Source organism: Galleria mellonella, unplaced genomic scaffold (genome assembly GCF_026898425.1).
Source record: "Galleria mellonella isolate WM207_F2 unplaced genomic scaffold, CSIRO_AGI_GalMel_v1 utg424, whole genome shotgun sequence".
Classification (NCBI taxonomy): Eukaryota; Metazoa; Arthropoda; class Insecta; order Lepidoptera; family Pyralidae; genus Galleria; species Galleria mellonella.
The window spans coordinates 2,726,416-2,754,035 of record NW_026442097.1 but is presented as its reverse complement, the minus strand read 5'-3'; the positions used below and the strand labels follow the sequence as shown (position 1 = coordinate 2,754,035).

General features: G+C 38.1%; 2 protein-coding genes across 3 annotated transcripts; one reads left to right on the top strand and one right to left on the bottom strand.

The window, feature by feature from the left end:
• The first annotated feature begins 251 nt into the window (after positions 1–251).
• LOC113516153 (putative ammonium transporter 2) lies at positions 252–18,931 on the top strand. The gene is made up of 12 exons (XM_026900536.3): positions 252–499; positions 6,277–6,363; positions 6,844–7,042; positions 7,869–8,014; positions 9,046–9,209; positions 11,172–11,257; positions 13,278–13,360; positions 14,176–14,325; positions 14,866–14,943; positions 15,369–15,547; positions 16,491–16,610; positions 18,335–18,931. Exons 1-12 carry the CDS (start codon positions 346–348, stop codon positions 18,722–18,724), a joined length of 1,836 nt encoding a protein of 611 aa, XP_026756337.2. The 5' UTR covers positions 252–345; the 3' UTR covers positions 18,725–18,931.
• Positions 18,932–19,534: 603 nt separating this feature from the next.
• Positions 19,535–27,525, bottom strand: LOC113516059 (origin recognition complex subunit 4). 2 transcript variants are annotated; one of them, XM_052898283.1, is made up of 7 exons: positions 27,312–27,525; positions 25,673–25,798; positions 24,678–24,900; positions 23,369–23,614; positions 21,894–22,120; positions 21,157–21,365; positions 19,535–20,622 (listed from the first exon to the last, which is right to left on the bottom strand). In XM_052898283.1, exons 1-7 carry the CDS (start codon positions 27,426–27,428, stop codon positions 20,346–20,348), a joined length of 1,425 nt encoding a protein of 474 aa, XP_052754243.1. In that variant the 5' UTR covers positions 27,429–27,525; the 3' UTR covers positions 19,535–20,345. The 2 variants fall into 2 exon arrangements, with proteins under 2 accessions (XP_052754243.1, XP_026756208.2); XM_026900407.3 differs by lacking the exon at positions 27,312–27,525 and adding an exon at positions 26,434–27,085 and having other exon boundaries at positions 19,537–20,622.
• Between the last annotated feature and the right edge of the window lie 95 nt (positions 27,526–27,620).

Here is a 27,620-nt window from a genome sequence, read left to right as displayed (position 1 = left end):
ATATTACTGTGTTGCCATATTTAAAATACGATTACAGTGAACGTGCAGTTTTAATATAAGTAATTTGAATATAAATAAATAGTAATTTTTTAATTAAAAAATATGTAAAATAAATTACTTGTATAATTTAGTGAAAAACAGTGACTTAATTGAATAATTAACATCCAAGACATACGTAATCAAAATAATTTAAATTAAGAATAAAAAAAAAGAAGAAAAACATTAAATAAAGTTTTATTAATTACAAATTTTAAATAAAGAACTGTCAACATGAATACGTAATCTTAATGGTTTTACTAAAAAAAAAAATAAAGCATACTTTTTTTAATCAATTATAAGAAAAAAATGGAGGCAAACGAAACTTTATACCCGCATACGGGACTGAGGTCCCCAAACTTTACAAATACAACAGTGAACCTACAGGAAAACTTCGAAATCGACTTGGAAGACACCAACTGGATTTTGACCTCTTCGTTTATAATATTTACCATGCAGACAGGTTGGTATTTAGTATTATTTATATAGTTAATTAATCAAATATATTATTTACTAGCGATCCAACTTTACTCCGCACGAGTGGACAGAATTTTCGAAAATCAATACATATAATAAAAAAGTTTTAGCCAATTCAACTAATCGGTTATTTTATAGCATTTTATATGTGGTTCTTTAGATTGATATAACTTTTTTATTTACGAACCATTTGAAATAAAACAAAGTTACAATTTTATTATATGTATTGATTCATTATTTATATAAGTATTTACCTATATAATACAATTTTATCTTTGTCTCGAGGGTTCGTAACACGCGTCCGTGTAACCTAACTTCAGGCTGCAGCTGACAATCAGCGCTTTACTTTTAAGCAAAACTATCACTGAGCTGTAGCCTATTTGGGTCACTGCGACACATGGCGAAAACATATTTTCGTATTTTACCGTTTGTTTTATATTAAAAAAAAAATGTAATTAATTTGATTATATTAACTCATTTGTTAATTTACTTGTGTCATAAATGAATCAAATCAAATGTTTATCTATCTATTTATTTAATGACTTAAATTACGTGTTCCGGTTCGTATCTGACTCAAAGGATATCTCTGGCAATCCAACGTGGAAATTTTTTTTTTTTTTTTTTTTTTTTTTCTTGTTATCTGCAATCGGCTCTTCCATAACAGCCATAATCAGATAGAGTCATGTGTGAAAATTAGCGTTTTGAGAAGCAGTCCACTGACAGCTCTCTCAGAATGATTTTGTAGAGCTCTTCAAACTCTAGTGTCAAGGTTCAATACAAGCCATCGTCTCAGTCTTGTAGATTGTTGTGCTGTTAGTAATTCTCCAGCCAGGTCATTCGTATGATTTATAAGGCGCTGTTTATATTTTTTGCTGTTCATCCTTATCTCTTCTTTAACAGTATTAATTTGCATATAGTTATGTATCTCCTCGTTTCTAACAAACCATGGAGATTTAGTAATGTTTCTTAAAATTATGTTCTGAAATCTCTGTAAAATCTCTATATTGGAATTACTAGCAGAACCCCACAGTTGGATCCCGTAAGTCCATATAGGTTTTATTATGCATTTATACACAAGCATCTTGTTGTTTAATGATAGTGTTGAATTTCTTCCTATTAGCCATGATAGATTTTTGCATTCCAGGTTTGCCTGAGTTCTCTTAGTCTTAATATGTTTTGCCCAAGTGAGTCTTCTATCCAGGTGCATTCCCAGATATTTAACACTTGTTACTTTTGGTAGATTTTGTCCCTTCATTTGCACCGGTGTTGCATCTCCCTTTCTTAATGTGAATGTAATGTGGTGGGATTTCTCTGTACTACATTTTATTCGCCATTTATCCAACCAATAATCAACTTGATCTAATTGTGCTTGAATTTTCTGTGATGCCACATGGGGATCTGTGTCACTTGCCAAGCATGCTGTGTCATCAGCGTAAGTTGCTATTGTTATATCGTTTGTCATAGGTAAGTCCGCCGTATATATTGAATATAGTACAGGTCCAAGAACGGACCCTTGCGGGACCGACGCACATAAATTGTAGAATTTTGAATAAGCTTCACCAGATTTAACTTGGAATATTCTATCTGCAAGATAAGACTTCAAAATCATATAAAATGAATTAGGTAGTTGTGTTTTAAGTTTATATAACAACCCCTTGTGCCATACTTTATCAAAAGCTTGTTTTATATCGAGGAATACAGCAGAGCAATATTCTTTTTTTTCAAACGATTCTCTCACTTTTTGTATAACTCTATGCACCTGTTCAATTGTTGAGTGTTTTTCTTTAAATCCAAACTGATGATTAGGTATGATTTTGTTCTCATTTAGAACTGGTCTCAATCTATTAAGTAATATTTTTTCAAAGACTTTTGACATTGTAGGCAAGAGACTTATTGGTCTATATGATGTAACTTCGTTGGGACTTTTTTCAGGTTTCCGAACCATGCACATCTGTGATACTTTCCAGAGCGCAGGATAGTAATGCAATCTAAAGATAGCGTTAAATATCATAGTCAAGAATACCACAGCCTTTCTGGGCAGTTTATTGAGCACTTCTCCTGTTATCAAGTCGTAGCCTGGTGCCTTTTTATTTTTTAGATAGCGTATATATCCCGCTGTTTCCCTAGGTGTGACAAGTTTCAACATAGGAGAAAGTTGTTGATCACTATTCAAGACCCTATCTATTTCTTCCTCAAATCCTATCATATCTGACTGGTTTGCAGTGAAGACTTCCTTTAAGTGTTCAGCAAATAATTGAACCTTTTCTTCGTCTGTTTGGGCCCACGTATTAGATTTTGTTTTAAGTGGTGGTATGTGTTGAATTGGTCTTTTTAAATTTTTTGTTACTTTCCACAATGAATAATCATCCTTTTTTGTGGAAGATAAACTTTTAAGCTTGTTATCCAGTGTATTGTTCACATGCAAATCAATCATCAACGTAAGTTCTTTCGCTGATCTATTATAGGCTTTTTTATCAAACATATTCCTACTTTGGTGCCACTTTCTACGTAGTCTTCTTTTTCACAAATTTTTTCCCGTATCTCTACTGTTATGTAAGGTGCCCGATCTTTTTCCTCCAGGTCTGGGGATGAACGCCATGCTGCTTCTTGTATTAGGTTGGTTATATAAAATGTCGCATCATCTAGATCTTCTTCAGTTTTTAGATTAATCTTCAGATCAATTCTATTCTCCAGATAATCAGCAAATGCGTCCCAATCTGTTCTTTCATTATACAGGGTTATGGGTCTTTTTCTCTTTAATATGACAGTACTGATTGTAGCTATTACTGGAGTATGATCAGAGGAGCCATCAAGGCATGATTCCACAACGGTATATAGATTGGACAATCCTTTCACTATATAAAAATCAAGCAAATCAGGTGTCTTATTGATATCAGTTGGCCAGTAAGTTGGTTCACCGGCTGACATTGGATGTAGTTTCAATCTATCAACACAAGTTTTTAGGTGTCTTCCTCTTGTTGTACTCAGTCTAGACCCCCAGAATGTATGCTTTGAGTTCCAATCACCTCCACACACAAATCTAGGACCCAATGTCTTGAAATAGGTAGCAAATATTTTATCGCTGATTTTTTCATTTGGTGGACAATATATGGCACTAATGTTTAATGTTCCTTTACAATCCATAACAGTAACTGTTGTAGCTTGCAGGTATTTTTCTTCAATTTTATTATGCAGGTAGTGTTTTAGGTTATTCCGAATGATAACAGCTGTACCACCATGCGATCGCCCATCAGGATGGTTAGTATTATAGACATCATAGCCTTTTAGTTTATATGTTTTACTATTATTAAGGTGTGTCTCTGATATGAGGATGACATCAAGTTTATGTGTTTTTATTAGAATCTCTAACTGGTCACTATTGGGAAGTAAGCCGTTTATGTTCCATGTTGCTATTTTAAAATCCATTTTAGACATTCTTACTGATTAGCTTTGTGACAAGATTCATCAGTGAAGTCATGGTTTCTAAGATACGGTCGACTTTTTCTGACTGTTTTAAGAATAGCTCTTCGATTCTATGTAAGGTGGTAGTTTCATGTGAATTTATTTTACTTGCGTTACTTTCATAGTCGTTACGATTGTTTCTCTGTGACTTAGAGTCATCTGTTCTTGTTTTTTGATCTTTCCGTGTGTTCACTTTAAAATTAGTTTCTATTTTATTTACTATCTCGCTGTATGCAGGTATTATTTTATTCTGGGTTTCTTTCATATATATTTCTTCTTTTGGATCTTGTTTCTTGTTTATTTTAGGTAATGGTGGGTATTCTGATTTATTGTTTGTAATGTCAATTAGTTTATTAGAATTTTGCGGTCTCTGGATATTTTTTCTCATCTTCCTTGCTCTTATTTCTTTGTAAACTTGACAGCCTTTGTAGTTAGCTGGATGTTGCCCTGAACACAGCGCACATAGAGCTGGAACATTTTTCCCGATATTGCAATCTGTAGTTTTGTGAGGTCCGGCACACTTAACGCATCGAAAGGGTCTCATGCAATTGTTTTTACTATGACCGTACTGTTGACATCTCATGCACTGTACTATATTGCTAGTTTTTTTTGGATCCTGTATTTGTATCCGCTGGTGATAGATGTAGGTTATGTCTTTGACTCTTTTATTGTTTTCATGTGGCTCTAGATTTACAAAAAAAGTATTAAGAGGTTCTTTTGTTCCTTTGACTCTTGCAATTATTATTTCGCCTTTAACTTTATTTCCTGTTTCTTCTATAGCTTTTATTATTTCTTCTTTGGGAGTGGAATGATGAAGGTGTTTGATGACAATCTTTTGGCATCGTTCTTCTTTTCTTGTAAAAGTGTGTCCAATTAGGCCTTTGCTTCGTATGTGCTCAATAAGTGACTTATATTTTTCAACATTGAATGAGGATATAATTAATTGATTTTTGGAAGTTATTTTGAATGTGTAGTCTTCTTTACCTATTACTTCTTCGATAAATTTGGCAAGTTTGCTGAGGTCCTCGATTCCATATAGAATTATAGGTGGTGGTTTAGAAGATATCTTTTTTGTTTTATTTATTACAGCTTCACTGTCTTCTACATCTGTGTTCAAGCCATCAAACTTATTACTTGTTTCTATAGTGAGATCTACTACATTCATATTATTTTTTAATTTATTGGACTCTGTTTGTCGTTTTTCATTGACTTTTGTTTTCTTTATTATTGGATTTGATTCTGGGGATATGACTCTTTTATGTTTTGGCCCTGGAGCAACGTGGAAATGCCGCAATTTTTATGGGGACCTTTGGGTCGGATATGGATTATAAATATAAGTTCTATCTATCTATCTATCTATTTAAGAGCTGCGCTCTTGTCGGTGGAGCTCTTGCCACTCACTACGATTTTCAGCGAGTCTCTTCACCTCTTGATACGACACGACACGACACCGACATACCTAGCTCTACTAATCTTATACTCTACTTACCTAATCTACCAGAGGGAGTTTGTACAAAAGTCGATTGCTTGGGTACCGCTGTCCCATTCGTGTTTCAACCGTGAATCAGTTGTGTTTGCATGGCTGTGTTTCGGTTTGAAGGGTGGGATATGGCGTGAATTTACTGGGTACAGAGGATTAACACCTGAGTTCTCAGGAATGGCAACGCATGGGGGTATCATGGGCGTACCAGTATACTCTGTTATGTCCATGGTACTGCTCATGTCTATAGGCGATGGTCACCACTTTCCATTAGGTGGGCCGTCAGCTTGTTTGCCATTCTAAGTCATATAAAAAAAAACCTTTTCCTTGATGTAACTATGCGTTAGTCTCCCTTTTCCCCTCCTTTCTTCTATTTTACCTTATATTATAATTTTCATAAGGTCGTCGTGTCGTATCAAGTTTCCCAACATTTTTTCCCTTTATATATATAATTTACTTTGATTAATTTTTAAATTATTTTATTTTTTGATTAAAACATTATAAATTACATATAATCAGCATGCATGTATTACCACGTAATATTTTGTAAATGTATGTAATTAATTATTTATATAACTTTGTAATAAATAAAAATAAAATAAATTTATTAATTTAAGTACTTGCAGAAATGAGGTCACAAATCCGATTTCCAACCGGACCTAAAGTAAAGCAATTTTTTCAGTATCGATTCGGATCTGGGCATTCTAATTTGTGGCCCTAGAGTATTCTAGCTTGATTCCTAATAACATAAGACATCTTAACTTGAAGACCGGACAACTTGTATGATTGTGTCACACTTAATCGAAAAAATATTATCCTAGGTTTTGGCATGCTGGAATCAGGATGTGTATCAATAAAGAACGAAGCCAACATTATGATGAAAAATTTGGCTGACATCTCTTTGGGCGGTAAGAGAAAAGTATTTATACTACCTCTATATTATATATACCAATATTCTATACGATTTCTGCCTACCCTAATGGAAGACAGGCGTGACAAATATTTTTTTTTACAATACAGGGGGCAAACGAGCATGCGGCTCACATAATGGCAAGTGACTACCGCCGCCCATGATCACCCGCAATACTAACAGCATTGCAGGTGTGCTGCCGGCCTTTTAAAAAGGAATATGCTCTTTTCTTGAAGATTATGTTGTCGTATCGCTTCGGAAATACTGCTGCTGGAAGTTGATTCCAAAGAGTGCGTGGAAGAAAGTGTCTTGAAAATCGCACGGTGAAGGACCGCCACTCGTCCAGGTGGTTGGGATGAAATTTTAGTTTATGGCGGGTTATACGGTGGTGAAAGTCAGCAGCGGGTATCAATCCGAACAATTTCTCAGAGCACATCCCATGATAAATTCGGTAGAATTCTAATGCATTACATTTTAGGCCTGACATACTGGATATTTGGATATGGTATGTCATTCGGCGAAGGCGCCTTCTCGAATCCATTCATCGGGGTGGGCGACTTCCTGGTGGACCCACCGGTGGGCGACGCCCTCATGGGCCCCGTCTTCGCGTCGTTCCTGTTCCAGCTATCTTTTGCAACCACTGCCACTACCATAGTCAGCGGAGCTATGGCGGAGAGGTGAGAAAATTATTGGAACTCACTAAAGGTTAAACTCATAGATATACTCGTAAAAAAAAAAACTCCTAAAGTATATAATACTTTTTTTTTCTATTTATTGTAACAAAAATTAAAAGTTTTTTTATACAACTTAGAATGGCAAACAAGCTGACGGCCCACCTGATGCAAAGTGATAACCGTTGCCTATAGACATGAGCAGTACTATGGACATATCAGAGTATACTGTTTCGCCCATAATGCCCCCCATGCGTTGTCATTCCTGAGGACTCAGGTGTTATTCGTCTGTACTCTGTAAATTCACTGCCATATCCCACCCTTCAAACCAAAACACAGCCATGCAAACACAACTGCTTAACAAAAACAGGTAGAAACAAAAATGGAACAGAGGTACCCAAGCAATCGACTTTTGTACAAAGTCTCCCTCTGGTAATGTAATGTAATGTAATGTCACTATGTCTGTTTGTCACAATAACTTCTGATATTGGGGGGTGGGATTGTTAATAATAGCGAATATTAGTCGCATTGCTAGCAATATACCCTGTCAGGTCGACCTCCCCGTGGTCCCCCTGGAAACCATCATGCTTAATTCCAAATGTATTCATTACAATAAGCTAACTGACCTGCCTTTTCATTCTCACCTATCATCCCTCACTGGTGCCTCGTCAACGTATACCGTTACCACAGGCGGGACCTTACCATTCCATTATGATGCATTGGAAACAAAACTACTTATATTTAATTCTGTTTTTTAACCAAAAAAATTGGTTTTCCTACAATTGAAGTTTTTTTAATGGGACACAAAATAAAGTATGGTTTTTACCATCAGATGTAACTTCAAGGCGTACTGCATGTTCTCATTCCTGAACACAATCGTGTACTGCGTGCCGGCCGGCTGGGTGTGGGGTTCCCATGGGTTCCTCAACAAGCTGGGAGCTGTCGACATCGCGGGCTCTGGACCTGTACACCTCATTGGTACGTGTTACAAATGCACAGGAGGAAGGAAGAGGACATTGTTAGTAATGGGGACTTGCAGCCCCATTGCTGGCAGTATATTAAAAAAACCGTCTTTCAAAAAAACGTTCACGTTCACTTTTTTACTTTATCCGAGCAGTAAGTGCTTTATATTATTCTCAATTTCGTTTACAATATAGTTTATGTCATATATGTGTAAGTATATTTGTTATTCATATATATTTATTCGTTTATATATGTAATTTTAGTATGTATGTATATCAATAATTACTAGTACCGCATTCGAGTATTCTGACACTTCCCTATGGTTGACTGGGAGAGAATGCTTTTAGCATTAAGTCCGCCATGTACACATATTGGTACTAATGAATAAATAAATATATAAATTTTTTTTCATGGGTGAAAATGAAATAGTAACCCCGCCTGCGCTATCAGTATATACCAGCGGGGCACCAGTGAGGAATGATAGATGAGGATGAAGCAGGTCAGTTAGCCTTTCGTGACGGATTCTACAAGAATTAACCACGATCATTGCTAAAGGAATCGAATGTAGGTCGACCTGGCAGGGTAGTGATGGGGCTGTAGTCCCCAGTAATGATATCTTTTCTCCATCTATGTTTGGTTAAGCCGTTAAGGCACTAAGAGGTATCAAACAAACAAACAGACACACTTCCACATTTGTAATATACTAATACATATTATAAATATGAAAGAATTCAAGTGAGTGAAACCGCGGGAAACAACTAGTTTAATATGAAATAAAGAATGTGTTAGGGTTATTTAATTCATGGTTTTTTTCCCTATTCACTGCTGAACATAGGCTTTCCCCTTGGGAGCTTTGCCAGTAGTTGCCACGCTTGGCAGGCGGATTGGCAATTGCAGTTAGGCTTTTGGTAATGTTTTAAGAGGCTACTGCTCATCCCTAGACTATTAAGTTCCCTTAGTCGCCTCTTACGCCATAGTTCATTCTATTCAGAGTTGTTTTTTTCTATAAAACTATTTTATAAATATTTTTTATTTGTTACACATAGGTGGCTCATCAGCGTTCGCTTCTGCATTGATGCTGGGTCCCCGATTGGGGCGATACGCCAACGGGAACGCGCCACTGCCCCTGGGGAACCCTGTCAATGCCGTGATGGGGACATTTGTCCTCTGGTGGGGCTGGTTGGCATTTAACTCCGGGAGCACTTATGGAGTAAGTAACTTTATATGACAGAAACAATAGAAATATGTTAAAAATACAATTTATTGTACACACATACATATGTGCCACGTCTGTCTCCCATTAGGGTAGGCAGAAACAATGGAACGCCAAATGCTTCGATTCAAACAAACCTCTTTCGCTCCTTCCACATTCATCAATCTCTTCATACACGCTCGCCGGTTACGGGTACTTTTAATTTGGCCCTTCTTCAGCACGTCGCCTATTTGGTCGACATACGTCCGTCTAGGGCGGCCCCTACCGACATCTCCATTCATTTGTGCTCGATAAATCTCTTTCGTAAAATTTTCATCCATGCTCTAGAAATGGCCGAACTAACGCAAAATTCGCTAGTTATTTAATTATGATTTATAGTCTATTTAAATATTTTTTTATACAACTTAGAATGTCAAACAGGCTGACGGCCCACCTGATGGAAACTGATAACCGTCGCCTATAGACATGAGCAGTACCATGGACATAACAGAGTATACTGTTTCGCCCATGGTACCCCCATGCGTTGCCATTCCTAAGTAATCAGGTGTTTTTTGATGGGTGAAAATGGAATGGTAACCCCGCCTGCGCTAACGGGATACGCTGGCGGAGCACCACTTAAGAGTGATAGATGGGAATGAAAACAGGCCAGTTAGCCCATCATGATGAGTTCATCAGGAATTAATTATGATAGTTTCCAGGGGAAACCGCGAGGAGATCGACCTGGTTGGGTATATTGCTAGCAATGGGATTCTCAGTCTCCATTACTAACAATCCCTTTCCCCCTGAGTTTTTCCTGTTGTTATTCCTCTGTACCCTGTAAATTCACTGCCATATCTCGCCCTTCAAACCGAAACACAGCCATGCGAACACAACTGTTTCACGGTAGAACATGAATGCGACAGAGGTGGCCAAGCAAACGGCTTTTGTACAAAGTCTCCCTCTGGTATATAAAATATATGTATATAAGTAAAACGCATGTTTCACACCTATAAAATGCTATACTCCAAATGTAAATTTTATAAATTTCTTACGGATTTATTTTTTATGTATGTAAATATATTTTTATTATGTATGTACGTAATTATTCACAAAATAAATGTATGATCCATTGAAACTTGGCTTCTCATTAAATTCTATAGAAATAAATCATAAAGATAAAACTACGTACATTTCAATGCCAGGGACATATTACAAACAATTTATCTTTAACCATGAATAGTTAATTTAGTCTTTAACCAATTAGTATTAAATTATTCCGCTCTGTTATCCGTATTCACTTAAATAACCCACGTTAAGTGGCGTAGTTAAACAAAATGTCCGTCAATTTATAGCACGCCAATGTTTGCTATTAAGAGAAAATTCTGCAAATTATGTGTATTAGTGGAATTGAATATTTATGATGGTTAACCCGGTTGATGTGATCTAGTTAAAAAATAAGCATTAACGAGGTTTTTCCAAGAGACTACAGCATTTTTTATACTACTTAGAATGGCAAACAAGCTGACGGCCCACCTGATGGAAAGTGGTAACCGTCGCCTATATACAAGAGCAGTACCATGGACATAACAGAGTATACTGTTTTGCCCACGATAACCCCAGCCCAGGCGGGGTTACTATTAAAAAAACCTATCCATGTACGGTTTGAAGGGTGGGATATGGTGTGAATTTACTGAGTACAGAGGAATAACACCTGAGTCCTCAGGAATGGCAACCCATGGGGGGTATCATGGGCGAAACAGTATACACTGTTATGTCCATGGTACTGCTTATGTCTATAGGCGACGGTTACCACTTTCCATTAGGTGGGCTTGTTTGCGATTCTAAGTTATAAAAAAAAACTCAAATCCGTTTAGTAGGTTATATGTGAAAGAGTAACAAACATTTAAATACATAAATAAACATTTATCTTCTCATCCATCGTTACAAATTCGCATTTATTTTTATGAATTTGATTAAAAGGTTAGCGGAGCAAAATGGCAGTACGCGGCTAGAGCAGCTGTGATGACAATGATGGGCTCATTTGGAGGCGGCTGCTTCGGACTCCTGCAAGTATACATTCAATATATATATTGGGGGGAAAGGGATTGTTAGTAATGAGATTTAACAGCCCTATTGCTAGCAATACACCCTACTACATCAACCTCCACGCGGTTCTCCCTGGAAACGCTCAGGCTGTGGAATGAGCTCATAGCCAAGGTTTTCCCTAGAGATTACACTATGGGGTTCTTCAAAAAGGGTATATTAAGGTTTTTTCAGGGTCGACAACGCGCACTTGACACCCCTAGTGTTACAGGCGACCATAGACTACAGTGACCGTTTACTATCAGACGGTCTGTATGCTTGTTTACCATCTTTGTGGCTTAAAAAAAGTCTTGGCTTTGCATGATTTTCTCGAAAATATAGCCCATATTAATCTCTGATAATGTGACTTTCTATAGGTGAAAGAAATTTTAAAAATCACTTGAGTTATTATTGAGTTTGTCAATTTTAAACAATTTTTTTTTAAACCTAAGTTTAAAAAAAAATTGTTTAAAATTGACAAAGGTGGGCCGTCAGCTTGTTTGCCACTCTAAAGTGGCAAACAAGCTGACGGCCCACCTGAGGGAAAGTGGTAACCGTCGCCTATAGACATGAGCAGTACCATGGACATAACAGAGTATACTGTTTCGTTACCATTCCTGAGGACTCAGGTGTTATTCCTCTGTATCCTGTAAATTCACTGCCATATCCCACTATTCAAACAGAAACATAGCCATGTAAACACGACTACTTCACGGTAGAAACACGAAATAGGACAGAGGTACTCAAGAAAATTACTTTAGTACAAATTCCAAATCTTTCTTCTTTATAATATTAGTTTTGATACGCGTTTTACCAATGAAACTTTATATAAAGTCATCTGCTTGTGTACCTCTGTCCCACTCGTGTTTCTGTCGTAAGGCAACTGTCCCTACATGAGGGGAAAGGAATTGTTAGTAATGGAGACTGAGAATCCCATTGCTAGCAATATACCCTAACAAGTCGACCTCCTCACGATTCCCCCTGGAAACTATCATGGTTAATTCCTAAGGAATTCATCATGATGGGCTAACGGACCTGTTTTCATTCTCACCTATCACCCTTCACTGGTGCTCCGCCAGCGTATCCCGTTAGCGCAGGCGGAGTTACCATACCATTTTCACCCATAAAAAAAAACTGTGCCTACATGGAGTTTCGGTTTGAAAGTTTCCCATCCTTATGGCAGTTAAATTACAGAGTACAATAGTATAACACCATGTTCATCATCATCATCATCATCATATCAGCCGTTAACCGGCCGCTGCTGAACATAGGCCTTCCCAATAATAAATGTTTGGCCAGTAGTTGGCACACTTTGCGGGCGAGTTGGCAACCGCAGTTAGGCATTAGAGATGTTTTAAGAGAGACGCCGCTGTCTTATTCGACCATTAAGTTCCCTTAATCTTACGACATCCACACGAACGGAACGGGTGGCCCATTCAGTATAATTTAGATAGATAGATAGATAATTTATTTGCATTACTTACAGCACACAAATTATAACATGTATTTACCAGTATTACATTATTTACCGGAGGGAGACTTTGTACAAAAGTCAATTGCTTGGATACCTCTATCCCATTCGTGTTTCAACCGAGAAGCAGTTGTGTTTGCATGGCTGTGTTTCGGTTTGAAGGGTGGGATATGGCGTGAATTTACTGGGTACAGAGGAATAACACCTGAGTCCTCAGGAATGGCAACGCGTGGGTGGTATCATGGGCGAAACAGTATACTCTGTTATGTCCATGGTACTGCTCATGTCTATAGGCGACGGTGACCACTTTCCATCAGGTGGGCCGTCAGCTTGTTTGCCATTTTAAGTTGTATAAAAAAAAACATGTACAGATATACATAAAAAGCGAGATAACATAAATGATTAAAAAAAATAGATAAAGCCAAATACACTTTTTCATTTTGTGCGTGTGCCATAACAATACAAAACGGTCACAACTCAGTTAATTGCTTTGCCCTCAAAAGATTATGGAATTTAATTTTTTTTTTTGGCAGATTCACATTGATAAAGAACAAAGGCAAAGCTGAAGTTATGGAACTAATTAACAGCATCCTAGGTGCCCTCGTCTCTATAACTGGTGAGTATAATTACTTTCAGGGCATAGTACCGTCTAAAATCTTTAATTTTTTTTTATACCACATAGACGGCAAACAAGCAGCAACAGCCCGTCTTATGGTAAATGCTCACTGCGGTCGCTTCGCTTTATTTTCAGGTATATACCCATAGTTTACAGTTACATTATTAATTATACAAACTATTATTGTTAAAATACACATTAATAACAAAATACAAATTTATATTATTTCATTATAAAATCTTTTGTCGTCAGGTATGCTGTGAGGAATACCGTCTTTACAATATGATTACTTGTTGTCATTAATCTTTGATGAAATTTTGCCTTATAATTAAGTAAAATAGCAAAAAAGTCATTAACCCTGCATGATGATGAACAATACTTACAAACAATACTATGAACGCCTGCTATATTAGAAATGTCACGGATGCGTTACCAATCAGGAAAAAAATAAAGTTTCTTAATGCTCGGCAACGCATATAAAGATAGTTAAGGGCAAAGGCATATTAAGATACCCTTTTTTGAAAAACCCCATACTGTAGTCTTTGGGGAAAATGTGTCTCGGCAGAGAGCTCATGCCGAAGCCCGAGCGTTCACGGAAAAAACTTCCTTTGAAACCCCACTGTACAAGACCATTAAGGTTTTAACGTGTGAAGATAAATTCCCTATCGACGGCGGACGGTGCGATGATAAGGTGGTTCTGTTTCATTGATATGAACGACACCAGGTCAGGTCGAACTTCACGCAATCCCCCCTAAAAACTATCGAGGTTAATTTCTACCCCCTTCTAACTGTACCTACCGTCGCTTTATTCCCAGCTGGCTGTTTTCTGTACCGCGCCTGGGAGGCCCTGCTAATCGGCATGATAGGAGCAGCTATAGCGTCCATCTCTGGCCCTCTATTCGACAAGATGAAGGTCGACGACCCAGTGGGCGCCTCCGCCGTACACGGGGCCTGCGGTATCTGGGGTAAGTCAAACCAATTCCATTCGAAAAGGCTCTGAATTCGATTGTGTCTTTGGTGAAAGTAACATTTACTCATAACCCCAGATTGATCACTTCATAATTTAGTAAAAACGTCTTTTGAAACACATCTTTTCATCCAAAATACCAGAAAATTTGAAGACATAAGCTGTCCACTGCTGAACATAAATCCCCCCAAGGGAGACATTATTATAGGAAAATTACAACACAATTAAAAATACGAAATAAAGCCTATAAAATCACTTTTCTGACTTTATAATACGTAATCATATCAGCTTTCAACTTTCCACTACTGTACATAAGCCTCCCCCTAAGGAGGTTTTGCCAGTAATTGCCACGCTTGGCAGGCGGATTGACAACCGCAATTCGGCTTTAGAGATGTTTTAAAAGGGACGCTGCTGTCCATCCCTCGCCCTTCCTTAGTCGCCTCTTACGACACCCACGGGAAAGAAAGAGGTGGCCTATTCTATGCTGGGACCACATGGGGCCTACCATTAATACTGCCTTGTATTTATTATTTACCAGGTGTAATAGCGGTTGGTCTGTTCGCCGACAACCCAATACCTTTGGAAACGACCAATGGAAGATCTGGATTATTCAAAGGTAGGTTTTTTTACAACACAAGGACAAATGAGCATGCAGCTCGCCTGATGGCAAGTGAGTACCGCCGTCTATAAAACGTTACAGATGTACTGCCGGGCTTTTAAAAAAGAAAAAGTTAAAAAGTTTTTAATTTAAAATGTGGTCAAGAAAACTCCGTCTAGTTTCAGAATCATTCGGGATTTTTTTTGTAGGTGATAATAGAATGGTAACCTCGTCTGCGCTATTGCTATACGCTGCCGGCGTACCAGTGAGGGATGATAGGTAATGGTGAAAGCAGGTCAGTTGCCACATAGTGACCAATTCAAGAAGCAGCCACAACGCTTTCCAGTTTCCAGAGGCAACCACGTGGAGGTCGACTTAATGGACATGCATTACTAGCAATGTGTCTGGTAGACCTCATTATTTTTATCTCTTTTCCCCTTCAGGCGGTGGTTGGTACCTCCTTGGCGTACAGACCCTCACAGCTGTGTGCCTGATGACGTGGGCCATCGTGGTGACTATGGCATTATTATGGCTCATCGATAAAGTGATGGCTATCAGGATGGACCCCTATGAGGAGCTGCTGGGGGCCGATCTGACCGAGCACAGGATACGACATGGTCAGGTAAATGTCTTTTTTTTACTAATTTTTAACGTTCAATGTATGAAGAGATTTCTGTTTAGCGATAAGGTCGCCCATTGTTGCCTCTTTATCTTGCTTTTATGTAATTAATTATTCTTTTTTTTTATACAACTTAGAATGGCAAACAAGCTGACGGCCCACCTGATGGAAAGTGGTAACCGTCGTCTATAGACATGAGCAGTACCATGGACATAACAGAGTATACTGTTTCGCCCATGATACCCCCATGCGTTGCCATTTTGAGGACTCGGGTGTTATTCCTCTGTACCCAGTAAATTCACGCCATATCCCACCCTTCAAACCGAAACACAGCCATGCAAACACAACTGCTTTACGGTTGAAACACGAATGGTACCCAAGCAAACGACTTTTGTACAAAGTCTCCGTCTGGTATGATAGTAAGTGACTACCGCCGCCCATGATCACCCACAACACCAACGGCATTGCAGGTGTGCTGCCGGCCTTTTAAAAAGGAATATGCTCTCTTCTTGAAGGTTATGTTGTCGTATCGGTTCGGAAATAATGCTGCTGGATGTCGATTCCAAAGAGTGGTTGTACGTAGACGATATGTGATATGGCGTGAATTTACAGGGTACAGAGGAATAACATCTGAGTACTCAGGAATGACAACGCATGGGGGTGTATCATGGGCGAAACTGTTATGTCCGTGGTACTGCTCATGTTTATAGGCGACGGTTACCACTTTCCATCAGGTGGGCCGTCAGCTTGTTTGACATTCTAAGTTGTATAAAAAAAAGGAGACGAAAGTGCCTTGTAAAACGCACGGTGGAGGACCGCCACTCGTCCAGTTAGTTGGGATGGAACTTTAGTTTGTAGCGGGTTGTACGATAGTGTAAATCAGCAGCAGGTATCAATCCAAACAATTCCTCAGAGCACTAATATCATGCAAATTAAAATTTACAAGGTGGGCATCTCGCGCGCTGTGTCAGCCCTGCGGCCGTACCATCGCTCCAACAGTATCGAAGAAATAGGAGGTATTGGTGTCAACACTGGGCACAGCCTAGTCGTCGACAAGCTCAAAGAGGTAACTCTTACCTGTACTAACCTAGCTTTGGTTATTCGTTTTGTTTAATTCCGCCACCATTAATATCGTCATAGTCGTAGAGTACTGACGGATCTTGACGGATCCTGATGCCATTAAGAGACTACCGACTAAACCGTCTTTCAAAAAAAAACGTTCATACTCACTTTTTTACTTTATCCGAGCAGTAAGTGCTTTATATTATTCCCAAATTCGTGTATAATACAGTATATGTTATATATGTGTAAGTATATTTGTTATTTATATATATTTATTCGTTTATATTTATGTAATTTTAGTATGTATGTATATCAATAATTACTAGTACCGCATTCGAGTATTCTGACACTTCCCTACGGTTGACTGGGAGAGAGTGCTTTTAGCATTAAGTCCGCCATGTACACATATATGTACTAATTAATAAATAAATATTACATAATATAGATCCGTCAGTATTCTACGACTACGACGATATGTGTGCAACTGGCAACACTCGAAGATTGATCACTATTACTAGCAGAAGTTTCACAACCTTTCAGTTGGTAATCATACTAATGGTGGCGGAATTAAACAAAATAATACCAATCAAATAATCAAAACGCAAAATAACACCTAGTTCAGTAAAATAGACTAGTTTTTACCCGCGATTTCGTACGCGTGACCAGAGAGCCTACCATGTTGGGCCAAATGTTTTCCGAAATTTCGAAACCGAACGAAATACAAATTTGATGTTAAAATTACATAATACTTACCTTTTAAAAATATTAAAATATTATTCCTTTGGACTTTTATGATAGTACTTATGACGAATGAAATATTAAGCTCCATTTACTGGGCCGATTTAGGTATGAACAAAAACACGAAATTGAGTCCGAAACTTCGGAATTTCATTTCATGGTGGGCCCCGTGGATATGCTTATTGATTAGCATAAAAAGTAGTCTATGCTCTTCTCCATACCATAGTGTCTTAGATTATATAGATAGAGCATCGAGCCTCAAAAACGGGTCAACTTTTTGTCAGCTAATTTTCAAAATAGCTAACTCGTTTTTTTATTAATATTCTATATACTTACGCATACAATGTATCTTGACGTATTATTCAATGAATAAAATGAGTGTTTACACACTAAAAAGATGCAGAAATTATAAAATAAAATAAATATAAAAGTTATAAAGGAATCACTCATAATTATTTATCACCCAAAATTGTATGAAAAAGTTGAATCGCTTTTTTCGAAGCATTTGTCTCTATGGAGACACTCTATCTATATAATCTAAGAGTAGTGTATACCAAATTTCCTACCAAACAAACAAACTCACTTTTATATTTATAATATTAGTAAAAATTATACATACATATACCTTTGAAGATAGCAAACTTATGTGTGCTATTGTACTCATTCTTTTCTTAAGAACTCTCTATTTTTTTTAATGAGATGATAATGGAATGGTTTCCCCGTTCTTTCTATTGGTATGCACTGGCGAGGCACTAGTGAGTGATGATAGATGAAGATAAAGTCAAGTCAATGGATGGACCACCATCATGAAAAAATCACCAGGAATTAACACCGATAGTTTTCAGTGGAGCTGGGAGTGTATTGCTAATAATAGGGCTGCCAGCAGGCTGCCCTTATCCCAACATTCTCCCTGCCCCCTTTAATATATCGGATCTGTTGTATAAAAAAACCTACTGTAAACATTATTTATAATTTGTATGTACTTATCAGATGCAGTCAAATCAAAAGAAAGGCAACAAACTTCGTTTATTTACGAATAACGGATTCATAAACGATCAAAACCAACACGAAGGCGCATACAAAAATGGATTTTTAAACAAACGCCCTGGCAACCCTGAAAACGATTTGCATAGAGCGCTCGACTCTATGGCGCACGAGCTGGACGGCGCGGAATTCAAAAATGGCGGGCCATCGCGCGTTCGTATCGCGCCGGAAGTAGAAGGTGTCAAAGGGAAAAAGTTAAAGGAATTGTCTGTGATCGAATTGAAGGACGTAGAAGAGATTAATGCTAGTCAAGACAGGTTTAGGCACAGATTCGGGGAAGATGACTACAAGAGGGATGTATCGACTGCTGATACAAATCTGAGATGGGTAAATTAAATTTTAAATTAGGAATACAAGTCAATAAAATTTAGGGGGTGGATAATATAGCAGGGGTGGCAGACTTGACTAGACCCAAGATCTACTGTTTACTGACGAAACCCTGTGCAACCTACTAATTACATACTTCCTAAAATCTCAAATGAAACAACATAGTTCTGTACACAATTATGTAATATTTTTTTTTTTATTTTTATTAAGAGAGAACACATATCACTGAAACTTTTTCTTAGTAACTACTTATTTATATTAGTGTGAGCATTGCGTCTGAGCATCTTCCGCTAGATTAGCAAAATATTATATTTTTTGCCTTGCTACGATCTACTGCACTAATAGTCCAATTGGTCAACCCTGATATATAGCAATATCTATATATTTTAGATATTAGCTATTTCCTGCAGAATACTTATATAAAATATATGATAAGTTAGAATATAACCTACCCATGTACCAAATTAAATTCAAATCCATTCAATAGTTTTTGTATGATAGTAACAATGGCGATGAGACGATATGACGAGGACACATGTAAATATGTACGACCCGTCCATACATACATTCTTACCCATCCATACACCCTTACAAACTTTCTCATTTAAAACAGTAATACAATTTGACTTTTTTTATAAATAAGAAATAAAAATTTAATCTATTGTAACCAAATAATTAATTCTAATTATGTGATATCGACTGTAAATAAAAAAATAGTTATAGAAAAATACTTTTTTTTATTATTTTACAAAAAAAAAATATATTAAAACAAAATACTAACATTTGCAATTGAAATTATAAAAAAAAAAAACACTTTGAAGAGTGACATAATGGCAATCTAATTACAGAGTAAAAACAGGTATAACACCTTAGTTTTCAAGAATGGCAACTCATGGGTACCATGGCATTAGAGTATTCTCTGATGTCCATGATGAAGTGACGACATATTTAATGGAAAGTAGTAATACCAGAGACAGACTTCCTACCTAATGCGTTTTTTTAATGGATGATAATGGAATGGTAACCCCGCCTGCACTAACGGTATACGCTGACGGGGCACCAATAAGAGATGATAGGTGAGAATGAAAAGGCAGGTCAATTAGCCCATCGTGATTAATGCACCTGGGATTCAGCACAATTTCAAGGGGGTCCATGTGGAGGTCGAGCTGACAGGGTATATTGCTAGCAATGGGGCTGGTAATCCGCAATACTAATAATCCCTTTCCCCCTTCAGCAGTCTAATGTGTTATGCCTTCATACCTAATAACTACATTGCCGGGGGGAAAGGGATTGTTAGTAATGGAGACTGAGAATCCCATGCTAGCAATATACCCAACCAGGTCCACCTCCTCGCGGTTCTCCCTGGAAACTATCATGGTTAATTCCTGATGAATTCATCATGAAGGGCTTACTGGCCTGTTTTCATTGTCCCTTCACTGGTGCTCCGCCAGCGTATCCCGTTAGCGCAGGCGGGGTTACCATACCATTTTCACCCATCTAAAACAAAACTACACTGCCTTCATATTGAAACAAACAACTGCTTCACGGCAGAAACACGAATGGGACAAAAGTACCCATGCAAAGAACTTTTATACAAACTCTTCCTGTAGTAAACGGTATATTGTTTCAATCAAACTACAGAATTATTGTACCAGTGACTGATTTCTGTGGGCAGAGCCTTGAAATTCTTCACGGCTTCGTTGATGTCCTCAATGGGTACCGCCAGAGTGTATAATTTATATTCCTTCTGCACTCTACTAGCAGTGGTGTCGCTTGCATTGTATATCGAGTCGGAATTACGAACTGGTAGAATTATTTCCAAGGCTTGCAGATGCTCGAATGCCTTCAATATGACTGGTCTGGGTACAGTCTGCGTTGAGGAATTGGCGTTTGCAAATTTTGTGTACCTGCAATGGAAAAATATCATTTTAGTAACTAGATGATTGCCATGTGGTCCCGGCATAGAATGAGAGGAGGGAGACTTTGTACAAAAGTCGATTGCCTGGGTACCTCTGTCCCATTCGTGTTTCTACCATGAAGCAGCTGTGTTTGCATGGCTGTGTTTCGGTTTGAAGGGTGGGATATGGCGTGAATTTACAGGATACAGAGGAATAACACCTGAGTCCTCAGGAATGGTAACGCATGGGGGGTATCATGCGCGAAACAGTATACCCTGTTATGTCCATGGTACTGCTCATGTCTATAGACGACGGTTACCACTTTCCATCAGGTGGACCGTCAGCGTGTTTGCCATTCTAAGTTGTATATAAAAAAAAAGTTCTGCACGATATTGAATGCGGCTTTCACAGTTCTATTCCTGAAGATCTAACTTAAAACCCAAAAATATGTTTCGTCTCGATATGCCATCTAAAAGTGGCATATGTCATTGATTTACTTATACAAATGGCTATTAAAAAAAAAAAACATAGTAACCGACATACCTATGCAGAACCATTTCAAAATTCATTGGTTGCCCGTCGAAGATCTCCATGCCATGTTTCATCGCTATGACCAGAGACAACTCGAGTATAGACAACGACTGTAACAGCTTCACTCTATGCTCCGGCGCCACTGTTTTGTCTATGGTCGCGGTGACATCCGTTGCGTCGATGTACGGTTTGTTTGGTGAAAGATGTGACACTATCTGAAACTGTTAATTTATAAACTACAATCAAACTGTTTATAATTACCGTATCTAACTCTTCTCCATCCAAAGGCTTTTTTATACAACTTAGAATGGCAAACAAACTGACGGCCCACCTGATGGAAAATGGTAACCGTCGCCTATAGACATGAGCAGTACCATAGACATAACATAGTATACTGTTTCGCCCATGATACCCCCATGAGTTGTCATTCCTGAGGACTCAGGTGTTAATCCTCTGTACCCTGTAAATTCACTGTCATATCCCACCCTTCAAACCGAAACACGAATGGGACAGAGGTGCCCAAAACAAACTACTTTGTACAAATTCTCTCTCTAGTAAAACAAACAAAAGTAACAAATATTTAAAAAAGTAAATACAATCGAATTAAGAACTCACAACATGGCAGTCCCTTAAACTCGCTCAAGCACACGGACGAATCATTCAGTCATTTCTTATTACATTTAAATGTATTTACTATTTTATAAATGGTGCAATAAAGTGTAAATGAATAAATAAATAATGTATCTCACCAAAATATCTCGGAATATCTGCTCATTGTTTATATAATAGCAAAATTTCTCTATCGAGTCCACAACAGAGTCGGTTGCAGCCAACGCCTGTATATGAGTGTTCCAGTCTGCAATAAACGCTGAATCCAATCTAAACTGTTTAATATCCACTTTACACCTTTCCAAATCTTCAATTGGAATCGTATAGTTACTTGAATCGTCTGTCTGTATTAATTCATCTATGTTTACTGCAAAAAAAAAAAACAAAAACGTTAGTGGTGTGTTTGGGCAAAAAGTTTGTTTTAATCAATGATGATTGAATGGTAACCCCACCTGCGCTAACGGTATACGCTGGCGGAGCACCAGTAAGGGATGATAGGTGAGGATGAAAAGGTAGGTCAGTTAGCCCATCGTGATGAATACACCTTTTTTTTAACGTCTGGAAAATGCTTTATACAGACCCATACATCTTGTGGGAGGTGAATGGGTACTGTGGGAATCCCCCCGTAAGGTGGGGGTGTACCCACCAAAAACCAGACGATATACCCTCGAGGTGCCATATGTCGGAGACATGGGTTCGCTTTCGCACTCACCACATCTCCAACGGCAGCGACCCGCCCCCTGATGGTAAGAGCAGGTCTCCTCTCTCAAGATAGGGTGGATGGCGTGCTCACCCTACCACTCGGGGGATGCGTCGGTATATTAGCACATCCTCCAGGATCATGAATACACCTGGATTTCGACAGATGGTTTCCAGGGAAGGCCACATAAGGGTCGACCTGATAATGTATATTGGTTGTGATGGAACTGATAGTCCGCATTACTAACAATCCCTTCCCCCCCCCCAGGGGTAAAGGAATACTAATAACATAGTATACAATAGCTCCATTGATATAAGCTCTCACTAGAAGAAGATTTTGTATAAAAGACATCAGCTTGGGTATCTCTGTCCCATTCGTGTTTTTAGCGTGAAGCAGTTGTTTGCTTGGCTGTGTTTCGGTTTGAAGGGGGGAATATGGCAGTGAATTTACAGAGTATAAAGGCATAACACCTTAGTCCTCCAGAATGGCAAGGCATGGGGGGTTTCTTGGGCAACACAGTTTACTCTGTTATGTCTATGGTACTGTTCATATCTGTAGGCGACGGTTACCATTTTCAAACAGGTGGGCCGTCAACTTGTTTGCCATTTTAAATTGGAGATCTGGCAACCATCGTCCTTAATTCTTGTCAAATTTTTCCATTTATTTATCATAATAGGCAACTAAGAGAACTTAATGGTCTAGGGATGAGCAGCAGCATCCTTTTTAAAACATCTCCAATCCTAACTGCGATTCCCAACCCGCATGCCAAGCGTGGCAACTACTGGCAAAACTCCTCAAAAAGCGAAGGTCAATCTTCAGCAGTCAATGGCTGATACAATGAGCGTACCAATCGCAACACCACGAAAGTAGTAAAAAAATCTTTTAAATCTCTTCTATACTGTGGACATGGATTACCTGACGTCTTCCCTTTAGCTTTCCTCCTCCTAGGCGTTTCCTCGACATCTCTCCTGCCAATACACGCTGGCATACTCAAAAGAATAACTAGTAGTTCCTTGTATAACTCTAAAGGTGACCTTGCAGGAGCTTCACGCCCGTCCACTTCTACATCTTGGTTAGAAAAAAGGAATATGTGCCGATGGGAGAAACGAGACTTGACTCGTTTTTCTAATAACTCCATAACGTCTAGACGATTCGTTGTACCTGAAATTAAAATCTAGATTTTTTCAGGTGACAATGGAATAGTAACCCTGCCTGTGCTATCGGTATACGGTGGCGGGGCACCAGTGAGAGATAATAGGTGAGGATGAAACCAGATCAGTTGGTCTACCCTGGCAGTTTCAACTATTAACCGTGACGGTTTCCAAAAGGGTCCGATTGGAGGTTGAACCTGGTAGGACATATTGTTAGCAATGGGCTGAGATAAAAAAGGACCATTAGTAATGGGGATTGGCCCATTGCTAGCAATACACTTTGTCAGGTCGACCTCCTCGCGATTCTCCATGGAAACCATCACGTCCAGTTCCAAGTGAATTCAACACGATGGTCTACCTAACCTGCCTTTTGAAACTTGATTAAAAATCTTTTAATTTATTATTAAATATATTAATTGCGTTGAATCACTAGTTGTTCTACACTCATTATCTCATCATCTCAGCCATTGTCTGTCCACTGCTGGACCCTTGGAGCTCTCGACCATAGACTGCCACAAGGAACGGTCTTGAGCCAGTCAGCCAGTCCACACTGTGTTTACCCATACACTTTGTGCTGTTTGCACTGTGTGTGGCCCCAACATTGCCGTGTGGTCCCGGCATAGAACAGACCACCCCTTCTTTCCCGTGCATGTCGTAAGAGCCGACTAAGGAAGGGCGAGGGATGATGATACATAAGTTGATTGCTTGGGTACCTCTGTCCCATTCGTGTTTCAACCGTGAAGTAGTTGTGTTTGCATAGCTGTTTTGGTTTGAAGGGTGGGATATGGCGTGAATTTACTGGGTACAGAAGAATAACACTCGAGTCCTCAGGTATGGCAACGCATGAGGGGTATCATGGGTGAAACAGTATACTCTGTTATGTCCATGGTACTGCTCATGTCTATAGGCGACGGTTACCACTTTTCATTAGGTGGGCCGTCAGCTTGTTTGCCATTCTGACTGCGGTTGCCAATCCGCCTGCCAAATGTGGCAACTACTGGCAAAACCCCCCAAGGAGGTTTATATTCAGCAGTGGACAGTTGAAGGCTGACATGACGATGATGAATACTAACCCAACACACACATGGGCGCTTGCTTCGTATGTGTGATATCAAACAAGTTATACAACAGGGTCTGCGTGCGTCCACTGTGACAAAACATGTCGAATTCCTCCAACACGAAGACCATACTCTTGCAGCGTCTGTCGGCGCCGCTCTGCAGGCAGCTGAGAAGGAACGAGAGGTTCTCGGCGAAGGTGCCGAAGACACGGTCGCCAACTGCATTTTCCAGTTGCATCTGGATAAACCAAATTGGTGTTAAATATTTTTTTATTAGTTTTAGTATTTACGGAAGACCAGCATCTGTGAGCTGTAAGGATTCCTGACACGTGCTGAGTAAGAGCTGGAATTAGTTTTTATTGTTACCTTTTGTAATATCTATGTATGTTTTTTTTATGGAAGATAATGGAATGGTAACCTCGCCTGTGCTAACGGTATACACTGGTGAAGCACCAGTGAGAGATGATAGACAGCGAGAATGAAAAAGCAGGTCGGTTAGCCCATCATGATGAATACATTTGGAATTCAGCACAATGTTTTCCAGGAGGAACCACATGGAGGTCGACCTGATAGGGTATATGAGCTAGCTACCAATGGGCTGGTAGCCTGAAATACTAACAATCCCTTCCCCATTGTCTATGTATGTTACTAAATAAATTATTTTTCTTTCTTTCTTTCTTTTATAGAACCATAAGCGATCCTGCCACGACTTTGCATGGGTAGATAGATAGAAAAAATAAATTAGTATTTTCAAGGGTAAGAATAATATAAGTACTTTTTGAAGTAAAAAGAAGGTTCTGAAGTCTGTTGTTTTTTTTGTTTGTAATCTCAAAACTCCATCAGTTGTAAACCAATTTCGAAAAAAAAAATTTTATCTGAAATGGATAAAAAAATATTTTTCGGATAGATTGATCTTACAGAAATCTGGTTTAGTCACAATTGAAATAGGTGTTTTGTTTTTGGGAAAAACATCCTAAATTATAATTAAGTTCTATTGAAACTGTCTGTACCTGGGCTGTGATGGACTTGAGGGCAATCTTGTCATCATGATGGACCAAGCCATTCAACTTTATTACGATCGCATCACTGGCTATGTCCACTTCTTTGGAGAGCTCATAAAGTACAGAGTTTATCAGCTGCAAAAAGGTTAAAAGATATTTTTCTTTACGATACTTAGAATGACAAACAAATTCCATTCATTTAGGAGCTACAATGCCACAGACAGACAGACAAACACATCAAATATACAACACCCCTCTTTTTGCAGCGGGAGTGAAAAATTAATAGTTTATTCATTAATATCATTCATTATAAACACTTTTTGAATTTAGAAGGAGTGTTTACATGCAAGAAAACACTCACTCTAAATTAAAAAAGTATTTATTTTGATATTTTTTATGCAACTTATAATGGCAAACAAGCTGATGGAAAGTGGTAACCCTTGCCTATAGACGTGAGTAGTACCATGGACATAACAAATTATACTGTTTCGCCCATGATACTCCCTACGGGTTGACATTCCTGAGGACTCAGGTGATATTCCTCTGTACCTTGTTAATTCACTGCCATACCCCACCCTTCAAACCAAAATTGGCACAGATCTAGATGTTTTCAGTTACGCCACCTAATATTCCTCATAACACAGAGTATCCTATCTTGAGGAAAAGATAACTGGTGTGATTGTGTTAAGAACAAAACGGAAGTTGAAGACAGTAGAAGAATGGGAAAATTTTATAGGTATCCTGCCGGTTGCCAAGTTGAAAGCACTCACTGTAGTTTTGCCGCTACCCCGAGGCCCTATCACAAGAGCAGAATGAGATTCCCCTTGTAAAATAGTCCGTTTAATTATATCATACACATGACACTTTTCTTGGTTATGATTCCTAAAGAGCACATTATTCTCCACTATTTTCAGCTTTAAATATTTTCTTATCAATTTAATTTGCACATTATCGCCAATCATTTCTGGCATTTTATAAAAAAAAAAGAAAACAAATGTAATTTAAAAACAAATAAAGACAAAATTTCGCGGTAAAATTTTGACATTTACTCACAATCACAATAGAATAGTGATGTCCGAGTCATATGATATTTAGTTTTCATTCAATTGTTAGGTACAATTTGCAAAAATTTAAGTACTTCTAGCAGAGTTAATAGCGGAATCATGCGAAAATGAGTACTGAATCTCTTTAATCTATGTACTTATTCAAATACCTATTAGGTACTCAGATAGTTGAATGATCAATTATTGTATTAGGATAGGTAAATATTTCAATATTTCCATTTGAAGAGTGGTATAAGGCAATAAAATTATTGGTTACAGACACTTAACACCTTAGTTCTCCAGGATGGTAACGTACAAAGGGTATCATGAGCGACACAGTATACTCTGCTATGCTACTGTTTATGTATATAGGCATGGTTTCAAATTATAATTATAATAAAATTCAAATACTCATGGTACTCAAATATTAGTCCCGTCTTCATTGTTGTTTTTTATTCTTCTATTTCAATATTTTATTTATTTTCTTTAATTGTTTATTGAAAAAATATTAATTTATACATTTTTTTCATTAACAGTAAACTTCAGCAATTATACACCTAACTTATGTTTTAACATAAGTTAGGTGTAATGAAATTGTTGAATACCCAAACAAGGATTCGATTTCTTATTCGAGTTTTTTGATTCAGGATAATCACTACATGAAGTTCACGAACTCGATTGAAAAACCACTTGATTATGAAAAACAAATATTTATTTTTCATAGCAATCTCTAAAATTCTTTACATAATTCTAAATACTTTAATTTTAATAATACATTAAAAAAAATATATTCGCATTAATATTGAAAGATTAAACTTCACATGTGCAAAAATTTACGCATGCGCAATTCCAGAAGTGTTGCGATCAATATCATGAAAGATACACAAGGGGACAGAAATTTAAAGATTTATCGC

Bases quoted from the DNA above. Each gene is read 5' to 3' on its own strand.
- LOC113516059 (XM_026900407.3), bottom strand. From the start codon at position 26,634: ATGCCAGAAATGATTGGCGATAATGTGCAAATTAAATTGATAAGAAAA. The intron at 25,799-26,433 runs GTGAGTGCTTTC...ACCTTTTTGCAG, and splicing joins GGGGTAGCGGCAAAACTACA to CTGATAAACTCTGTACTTTA. The intron at 23,615-24,677 runs GTTAGTATTCAT...TTTTAATTTCAG, and splicing joins AGCGCCCATGTGTGTGTTGG to GTACAACGAATCGTCTAGAC.
- LOC113516153 (XM_026900536.3), top strand. From the start codon at position 346: ATGGAGGCAAACGAAACTTTATACCCGCATACGGGACTGAGGTCCCCA. The intron at 8,015-9,045 runs GTACGTGTTACA...TGTTACACATAG, and splicing joins TGGACCTGTACACCTCATTG to GTGGCTCATCAGCGTTCGCT. The intron at 11,258-13,277 runs GCAAGTATACAT...TTTTTTTGGCAG, and splicing joins GGCGGCTGCTTCGGACTCCT to ATTCACATTGATAAAGAACA.